This window comes from Salminus brasiliensis, chromosome 11 (assembly GCF_030463535.1).
Source record: "Salminus brasiliensis chromosome 11, fSalBra1.hap2, whole genome shotgun sequence".
NCBI classification, from domain to species: Eukaryota; Metazoa; Chordata; class Actinopteri; order Characiformes; family Bryconidae; genus Salminus; species Salminus brasiliensis.
Genome location: NC_132888.1, coordinates 3,543,821 through 3,554,479, shown reverse-complemented (window position 1 = coordinate 3,554,479; position 10,659 = coordinate 3,543,821). Strand labels below are relative to the sequence as shown.

The following is a 10,659-nucleotide window of genomic DNA, read 5'->3' as shown; positions in this document are numbered from 1 at the left end:
CCAGCGACAGGGTCCTGGGCACCCAAGGCTCTCATTGATGCTCATGGAGGCCTCACTCACTTCACATCTTACCACAACTTGGTGGTTCCAGATACCACAGGACACCTTCAGAGGTCTTGTGGAGTCCATGCCTTGACTGGTCAGGGCTGTTTTGGCAGCATGAAGGGGAGCTTCACAATATTGGGCAGGTGGTTTTAATGTTATGGCTGATTATGCACAGTTTTCATAATAGAGAATTATTTTATTATTATTATTATTATTATTATTATTATTATTATTTGAACCTGAGGTTCAAATCCCACCTGTTTATAGGATAAAGGGGGAATGATCAGACATGTCCTCATTTGGAGATACCATCAACGTTTTCAAATACTACGGTATATGGTACTACTGCTATACTGCCTAAGCCTTGTTTAATTACATCGCAACCCTGCTTTTGGAAGGCAGCCATATTGCCCGGAGACTTCTAAACACCCAACCCCAACTTTATATCTAAATGAGCTCGGTTTTAATTGGCTGAACACTTCTTCTAACTTCAACAGAAAGGGGCGGAGCTAGTGTCATGAAACAAAATGACCATCTCTACTCTCCGCCCGTCCCTGAGAAGATTTCTGAGGCTACACACTTACCTCACAGCTCCTCTCGGGGTTCCTCTTCCAGTGCGTCTTCTCCTTCTTCTTGGTGGCAGTGGAATAAACGTTGGCATGCGTCTTCACCCTTGGGTTCAGAGCCAGAATACTCTGTGGGGGAAATTCACGAGGATATATGAGATTCAAACTAAATATTTAACAGCAGAGTTCGCCCAAATCCCTTTTTTTTTAAAAACACATCATATCTAATTGATTTTGTCGGCTCCTGAAAGGTGCGGCCTGGATCTGCAGCGTAATAAATCTGCTACATTTAAGAAAGTAGAAACTTTAAAGTCGTTTGCCGTTGCTAGATTATTCTAAAGCATGCAGCAGTTTGTCAATGAAGAACATTTCCATACGCTCAGAACTGCAAATGAATAAATAAACGAAGCCGTTAAGACACGTCTGACCAATGCCTTTCAAATAAGACTCGATTGGCCTTGGAACAGTATAAAGTATGCACCAAGGCTCATTGATTGAGGACACGTTCAAATGATCAGAAGTTAAAATAAAAGAATTGAATGCCCTGCTTTTAAAAGCCACTTGTACTTGGTAGAGTTTAAAGAACAGCACAAAGTTCACCAGTCAAGAATGCGCCCATATGCTCTGATTTTCTATTGAATAAAGTCAGAAAAGCCTTGCCTTTCTGCACAGAGCCATTCCATAAGCCACTTTATGCCACTTGTACTTGGTAGACTGTAAAGAATGCAGAAAGCTCAGCTATCAAGAACACTTCCACATGATCAGAACATGAACTTCAACCAAGAAGAACTTCTGAACCCAAGCTGCTTGACCCCAAAAACCTAAAAACGAATGAAAACCCACTACAACAGATGAAGGGCAAGAGCATGGCACTCTGTAGGACCCCGAAAACATGAATACTGAATACTGGCTGGTATTTAGAGTAGTGGGTAACAACATGACCCTCCCCACTGGTCGGGCAAATGCAACAGTACCCCAATAGAGGGTATTCATTGACGCCACGTTCCACCCCTGCTGGATACACCCCCTTTAGGGAATACAGGTCAAACCGGGACTGAACCCAGCAACTGTCTGCTCAAGTTGAAGGCAGCTGGACTCGACAGCGACCCATCCAAATGACCAAAGAACCAACGGACCATGGACCGTCCAGCTAACTGAGGCTCGAATCACACCTGTTTAGAGTATAAAGCCTCATATCTGCAGAGGGGAAGGGTCTCAAGAGGGTCTCCCACTGTTTTCAGGCTCATTCAGTAGACTGGCTCATCCAGGTTTGCTTGCTTATCCTTTTTCTTGAACTTGTCACCAAATTCGCAACGACACGCAGAATTCACACTGAACGCTAACCCTCCCACTCAGTCTGTCTTTTTGCCACTCTTTCCCCGCTTTCATATGTGGTACTGAAATGTTCTATTAAAAAGTTATAATGTAAAAGAGATACTAGGTTTTAAAAGACTTCTCTAGAAGCTGAAGTATCAACTGAAGCTTTTTACTCCAGTAAAAGTGTAAAAGTACTGGTTTCAGAACGACTTCAAGTAGAAAAGTAAAAGCAATGGAAGAAAAACAAAGGCCGAAAGCTTAGGCCGCACCACAGGGGTCTATAGTGCACTACCCCCCCACCCCCTCCCCAAAACCCCATTTCTCTAAAAGCCATAATGAGGAGAATGATCTATTAAAATGTTGATGTTAAAAATGTTGGGCTGCACTAGGCTCCTGTTTCAGCTGCAGATCTGCCCATTGAAAATGAAGCATTTCAGTAATATCAGCTCTATTAAAGGAGCGTCTCTGTGCTCTACTGAGCATTAACATGAGCTTCATGGAGGAAAATATGAGGAGTCGTTGTCTAGAAGTTCTGTAAAGCTGCAGAAAGTCAGACTTCAGAGGCGTGTGATCAATAAGCTTTATTGGAATGTAAATGTGGGGCTCAGTCGGGACGTTTCACTGCAGCTCTCTTGAGTCTCTGCCACGGACACAGTCTTCATACTAGACTACAGACGTCTGCTGTGAGCTCGCTGGAGAGTGACGGGACATGTGCAGGTGTGATGGATCGCTTATAAACCAATAGGGAGTCAGAATGGTGTCTGTTTATACTTCTCATCCAATCAGGATCAGACTCTCACGATTTATCTGGAGAGGGTTTTTATTGATGACGAGCCGGAATGAAAACAAAGGGAAATGAAATAGGAGGAACGAGGCTGTTTTTAAAATGTAAGGAGGAGAAAGTTTAGATAACCAACATTTCTACTTAAGTAAGATAACTAAGTATTTGTACTTCATTACTTGACTCCTCTGCATATCAGAGCATATAAGACGAGCCAGCATGAAACATCTGACCGGTGTCCTTCAAAAGAGCTCCGACGGCAACGCTGAGCTGAACTCCAGAGTGAAGGGCCAGTAAAGCAGGGCCCTAAATGAAAGACAGCAAAGTGTGAAATGAGGACGCTGATCATTTGATCCAGGAGCAGCCTTCATTTCCAACACACACAGCCTCTTCACGCCTGCCAGTCAAATTACCCCAGCACACACACACACACACACACACCCAGTGCTGCAGACAGGAACCAGTGTGGGATCTTTTAATGGCAAACACAATTAACAGGCAGTTTACTGAGGGTGAAAGGAACAAGAGAGGGGGAAGCAACCATTACTGCCACACTAATACCAATTTCATGCTCTTCGTAGTGTAAAAGAGTAGCATGTCCACAGTCATTTCACTGTGCAGAAACACAATCTGACAAAAGGGCAGAACAGGAGGCCAGGAGCAAATTGAAAAACGCTGGCCTGCCATACCGTGCCACCGCCAGCTCAGCCCGAGCCTGCCGGGGAAAAATATATCCTCAAAATACACAACTTACACCTCTCCTTACACACACACACACACTCACTCACGTTCTGTAGTTCTGCTGGAAATCTGGAATGATGGAGACCTTCAAGCCACAGGATATGTCCCAACTGTGTTATAAGGTATATAACAATATATGGACAAAAGTATTGGGACACCTGCTCATTCATTGCTGTGAGGAGTTGACCGCATTCAGTGACAAGAGCCCCAGATCCCCAACTCATCCCAAAAGTCCTGGATGGAGCTCCACCACCATCCATCATTCCAGAGAACACAGTTCTTCCACTGATCCACAGCTCCTTAATGCTGGGGGGTTTTATACCCCTCGACTCGACTGCCCTGGCCTGGCAGCATTTTGTCAGCATGGTGCCAATAGGTTCATAGGTTTATCTGCTCCAGAGAGTCCTATTCTATTGGCAGTACTTCTTCTCTACAGGGACTAGACAAGCTGTGTGTGTTTGTGCATGTGCACGTCTGTTTCAGCAATGGGTGCAACTTAAAGTAGCTGAATTTATTTATTAGAAGGGGTGTCAACTATTAGAATCCCCCCATAAGCATCTATGTCAATAAAACGTCTACAAAATAAGAGCATGCCAGCATTAGCATCACTATATATATATATATATATATATATATATATATCGATTTTCTTTCAGACCTCCAGCCTCACTATAAGACCTCAGTTGAACCCCTCTTCCACAGAAAAGCTGGTATTTTCTCCCTGGCCTGTGCAGAGCTAAATTATTGATGGTGGGACACATATGGAACAGGTGTAGATCACTGCGCTTTATCAGAGGGCACAGAGGACAAATCTGGCCCAGAAGCTGGAGGCAAAACTCACAGGCCAAAGCAGACTGCCCTGCCTGTATGGTGCTGCCTTTTTTATATGTCTGGTAGTGACACACTGTACAAACTACAGTATAATATATACTGTATAAACAACACTTACAGCGTCAGCAACACTACTGTTATCTGATCTTCTTCTGTATCTGGAGCAGATAAACACCATGAACCTAAAGCCAGGCGTGGGCTAGCAGAGGGGTATATAGCCCCCCATCATTGAGGAGCTGTGGAGCAGTGGAAGAGCTGTGTTCTCTGGAATAATGGATGGTGGGGCTCCATCCAGTAGTTTTGGGATGAACTGGGGTGGTGATCATCATCCAACATCCTGACATCACTAATGCTGAATTGCTGAATGCAATCAAATCCTCACAGCAATCCTCCTCCAAAATCTAGTAGGAAGCCTTTTTCTCTGGACAGTAGAGACAGTCACTCCAACAAAAGCAGGATCAGCTCTTTTTAATACCCTTGATCTCAGAAGAAACAATGATTGAGCATGTGTCCCAATACTTTAGTCCATCTAGAGTATATGGTAGGTAATACTGCTAGACAAGAAGGCCACATTTTGAGGTCTATCCCTTAGAATTAACAGCTACTGCCGGCCATAACAAAGGGAAAGTTTTGTCCATGGGTTCCATGTTGGCCCCACATATGGATGCCCATCAGGGTCAGTGATGGGCCCAGGAGGGGTTAAACATGGGCCTAGATGGGACCCATGTGAGATAAGGGCCTAGTAACAACACATGCACAAACCCACTCAGAGCCCATGCCCACCTGGAACCCACCTAGCCCATGATTTCAATACATCATGTTAGCTGGGTACTAATTTATTTATCTAATATTATTATATTTACTTTTGTGAGCAAAGTATTTGTACATGTTATTGTTTTATGTTTATATCATGTTAAAATTATAACATTATGCCGTTATTTATATATATATATATATATATATATATATATATATATATATATATATATATATATACAGCTTCTGAAAAAAATGAAGAGACCACCCTACATGATCAGTTTCTCTGGTATAATTATTTATAGGCAGTGTGTTTAAGGGAAATTAACATTTGCATTGTATTTCATAAACCAAACCAACATTTCCCCTAAATTCCAAATAAAAATATTTCATATTTAGATTATTATTAATATAGTATTAATATAGTGTTAACACAGTAAAAAAATAATATTTACATTTATTTATTTGCACAAATGACAACTGCTCAAATAATGTAAATAAATGATTATAACTATTATAATAAAAGAAGTTATTATTGAAATTTAAAGACAGTCCTAATATCTGAACTTTGAGAGCATTCAGAAATCACTATGGTGAAATAACCTCGACGGCCAATTCACAGCTCTCATGTCTCGGCCGGCTCTCCACTAGTCTTTTACATTGCTGTTGGGACTTTATGCCGGTCATAGTCTGCAGATTCAGCAGAACTCTGTTTGATGAAAAGCCTGGAATATAACGACTGCCGGACATGTAGAGATGTAGAAAATAAATTAAATACATTAATCCATGCTGTATGTATATATATATATATATATATATATATATATATATATATATATATATATATATATATATACATATATATATATATATAGTCAACTATATATATACAGTCAACTGACAACAATAAGTGGAGCACTGGACAGCACAAGCATTCACTGTATCCTCCTGTATTTCCATGATGGATTTGTGATTTCAGACTAAGGACTACTTCCCGCGAGCAATGTCAAATGTCATGCATCTCAGCCTATGAGATCAATATTATGTAGGTGGAAACACATCCATCTATACTGAGCCAATCGATTGCTCCAGGAAAGCATCGGCGTGATTTTTAAACAACCTCTAGTCAGAGATTATATAGATTTTGCGTGAAGCGAGCCTTTAGCAGGTTTTAGCTGCAGGTGAAGAAAACCCCTTCTACCACTTCATGGCATGACATTTTGTGTGTGTGTTCATGAAACACTCGACTGAGTTCTGTTCATATCTGCAAATACAGCAGTTTCCTCACGTACGTCTCATAAGCGTGGAGTTAAAGAACGAGTTCAGCAAAAATAATTTAAAAAATTGGGTACACAGCTCTCCTCCTTAGCAAGATACTGTGATCCAATAAATTGACAAAAGTATTGGGACACCTGCTCATTCATTGCTTCTTCTGAGATCAAGGGTATTAAAAAGAGTTAATCCTGCTTTTGTTGGAGCATTTATAATCTCTACTGTCCAGAGAAGAAGAAGGATTTCTACTAGATTAAGGAGGCGCATTGCTGTGAGGATTTGATTGAATTCCATAACAAGAGTGTTAGTGAGTTTAGGATGTTGGCTGATGATCACCACCCACCTTATTCCAAACTTCAAAACCTTCCCACCACTCTTAACAAGGGGGTTCTTTAACGTTCCTTGGTAAAGGCAGTGTTTATTTGCCTGGTCACAAGAAAACTCTTGTAGATTGTTCTGTGTAGGGTTCTATGGGTTCTATGTACGATTGAAAATGTGTTCTTTGACTCAGGATGGTAGAGGAATAGTTGCCGGTGCCATATAAACACACATTTTAAAAAGTTCTGTAAAGAACCATTTACAAAACCACCTTGTAACCAGGCAAAGAACAATTTATGCCATTTAGAAAGGGTTCTACGAGTTACGGTTCTACAGAATATACAACTCTTGCCGTTACTAACCCTGGAAGAACCCTTGAAGATCCCCCCTCCTCGTTTGCACCAAAGGGTCCAATAATGCCATGTAAACACAGACAAACACCCATAAGATCCCAAAAATAATAAATAATAAAATACACTATATGGACAAAAGTATTGGGACGCCTGCTCATTCAGCGTTTCTTCTGAAATTAAGGCTATTAAAAAGAGTTGGTCCTGCTTTTGTTGGAGTAACTGTAATCTCTACTGTCCAGGAAGGAAGAAAGCTTTCTACTAGATTTTGAAGATGTAGCATTGCTGTGAGGATTTGATTGAATTCAGTAACAAGAGTGTTAGTGAGGTCAGGATGTTGGATTATGATCACCACCCCACCTCATCATCCCCAACTCATCCCAAAAGTACTGGATGGAGCTCCACCACCACCATCATTCCAGAGAACACAGTTTTTCCACTGCTCCACAGCTCCTCAATGCCACACCTGGCATTAGGCAGCATGGTGCCAATAGGGTCATGTTCATTGGTACTCCTCTCCAGGCACTAGACAGTCATTCATTAGAAAGTGACCTATATACCTAGTTTGTGACTTATTTATCTATTCACTTGGTCAGACTGAGAATCTAGGAATCCAAAATTCGCAACATCTGAGGCACCAGCTTATTAAGAAAGACGACTACATTAAAGGACAGAAACGGTGGCCACTGAGGGTACTGCAGTATAAGGGGGCTAGCAACAGATCTGCTTAATGTGGATGGGTAGTTTGGACACTCAGACTATTTTTACAGTAAAACACTGTAAACTGTCCAGCAGGAGCAGATCTGTGTGTAAATGCATGCAGAGGATAGGGGGAATGAACACGCTGCTTAAATCCATAGTCCTTAACCTAAAAAAAGAAGATAAGGCCAGTCAGATGTGTATGCATTTGTGAGTGTGTGTGTGTGTGTGTGTGTGAATGTGTGTGTTGTGTTCCCCAGAGGGCCATTGGAGGTTGCCTTTATCACTCTCCGCTGATCACACTGATCCACAGAGACAACTAATCAATACGAGCTGTTTCGCTGCCAAAGTAAGCAGAATCTGCTCCCGATATGGAAAAAAAGAGCAGTGAATATTATTGAAGGGCAGAACAAGCTGTCCACTGATATCATTCATAAAGGCTGTGTGTGTGGAAAGTGCTGTTTTTTAGAGCGGAGTGTTCTTCTCCGAGGTTTAGATTTTCACTGCGCTGAACTTTAGAGCACAGGCTGCGGTCCGGAGACAATCTAACCTTACAGAGCTCGCAGTTCGGACTCAGATCGGGACTTTTTCAGGGTAATCGCATTATATATGATGCTAAATTACTGCTTTTCAATTGACACGGCATTGCTCCACCCAGAAATGCGCTCAGTCTAAGAAATGGTTGCAAAATAGTAGCTGTAGCTCCACCTCCTCAGTGTATATCACAATACCTACATTTAGAGCATTAATATTCACCCTAATGAGAGACTGTAGCTCCGCCTCCTCAGTGTATATCACAATACCTACATTTAGAGCGTTATTAATATTCACCCTAATGAGAGACTGTAGCTCCGCCTCCTCAGTGTATATCACAATACCTACATTTAGAGCGTTATTAATATTCACCCTAATGAGAGACTGTAGCTCCGCCTCCTCAGTGTATATCACAATACCTACATTTAGAGCGTTATTAATATTCACCCTAATCAGAGACTGTAGCTCCACCTCCTCAGTGTGTATCACCATACCTACATTTAGAGCGTTATTAATATTCACCCAATGAGAGACTGTAGCTCCGCCTCCTCAGTGTATATCACAATACCTACATTTAGAGTATGTTATTAATATTCACCCTAATGAGAGACTGTAGCTCCGCCTCCTCAGTGTATATCACAACACCTACATTTAGAGCGTTATTAATATTCACCCTAATGAGAGACTGTAGCTCCGCCTCCTCAGTGTATATCACAATACCTACATTTAGAGTATGTTATTAATATTCACCCTAATGAGAGACTGTAGCTCCGCCTCCTCAGTGTATCACAATACCTACATTTAGAGCATTAATATTCACCCTAATGAGAGACTGTAGCTCCGCCTCCTCAGTGTATATCATAATACCTACATTTAGAGTATGTTATTAATATTCACCCTAATGAGAGACTGTAGCTCCGCCTCCTCAGTGTATATCACAACACCTACATTTAGAGCGTTATTAATATTTACCCTAATGAGAGACTGTAGCTCCGCCTCCTCAGTGTATATCACAATACCTACATTTAGAGCATTAATATTCACCCTAATGAGAGACTGTAGCTCCGCCTCCTCAGTGTATATCACAATACCTACATTTAGAGCGTTATTAATATTCAACACTAATGAGAGGCTGTAGCTCCACCTCCTCAGTGTATATCACAATACCTACATTTAGAGTATGTTATTAACATTCACCCTAATGAGAGACTGTAGCTCCTCCTCCTCAGTGTATCACAATACCTACATTTAGAGCATTAATATTCACCCTAATGAGAGACTGTAGCTCCGCCTCCTCAGTGTATATCACAATACCTACATTTAGAGTATGTTATTAATATTCACCCTAATGAGAGACTGTAGCTCCGCCTCCTCAGTGTATATCACAATTCCTACATTTAGAGCGTTATTAATATTCCCTTTAATGAGAGACTGTAGCTCCGCCTTAGTGTATATCACAATACCTACATTTAGAGCGTTATTAATATTCACCCTAATGAGAGACTGTAGCTCCGCCTCCTCAGTGTATATCACAATACCTACATTTAGAGCGTTATTAATATTCACCCTAATGAGTGACTGTAGCTCCGCCTCCTCAGTGTATATCACAATACCTACATTTAGAGCGTTATTAATATTCACCCTAATGAGAGACTGTAGCTCTGCATCAGTGTATATCACAATACCTACATTTAGAGCGTTATTAATATTCACCCTAATGAGAGACTGTAGCTCTGCATCAGTGTATATCACAATACCTACATTTAGAGTATGTTATTAATATTCACCCTAATGAGAGACTGTAGCTCCGCCTCCTCAGTGTATATCACAATTCCTACATTTAGAGCGTTATTAATATTCCCTTTAATGAGAGACTGTAGCTCCGCCTTAGTGTATATCACAATACCTACATTTAGAGCGTTATTAATATTCACCCTAATGAGAGACTGTAGCTCCGCCTCCTCAGTGTATATCACAATACCTACATTTAGAGCGTTATTAATATTCACCCTAATGAGTGACTGTAGCTCCGCCTCCTCAGTGTATATCACAATACCTACATTTAGAGCGTTATTAATATTCACCCTAATGAGAGACTGTAGCTCTGCATCAGTGTATATCACAATACCTACATTTAGAGTGTGTTATTAATATTCTGGTCTGCTCTGTAAAGCTTGTCGCACCTTGTGGTCAGGGCATGGATAGGTCAACTGTAATTGATCTCTCAGCATCTCTGTTTGGAAGAAACGCCAAAGCCAGTTTACAAACTGTAGGTTTCACCCAGGCATGCTTCCCCTCTCTTTCCAGCCTCCCTACTGGATCAATATAAACGCTATAACCTGGAATCACTTTCCACAACCTTTCTAAATCTATAAGACATTCTGAATCCACCAAAGACACTGAATACAACCACGCAACTGTAGGGGACTTAACACCGTTCCATGAGGCA

At 41.2% G+C, this 10,659-nt stretch overlaps 1 protein-coding gene across 1 annotated transcript in view; it reads right to left on the bottom strand.

Moving 5' to 3' along the window:
* Positions 1 to 10,659, bottom strand: part of dpydb (dihydropyrimidine dehydrogenase b) — a 236,856-nt gene that overhangs the window by 168,121 nt on the left and 58,076 nt on the right. Inside the window, 1 exon segment of the mRNA XM_072691448.1 lies at positions 630 to 740. Within this exon segment, the coding sequence (XP_072547549.1) occupies positions 630 to 740 (111 nt within the window).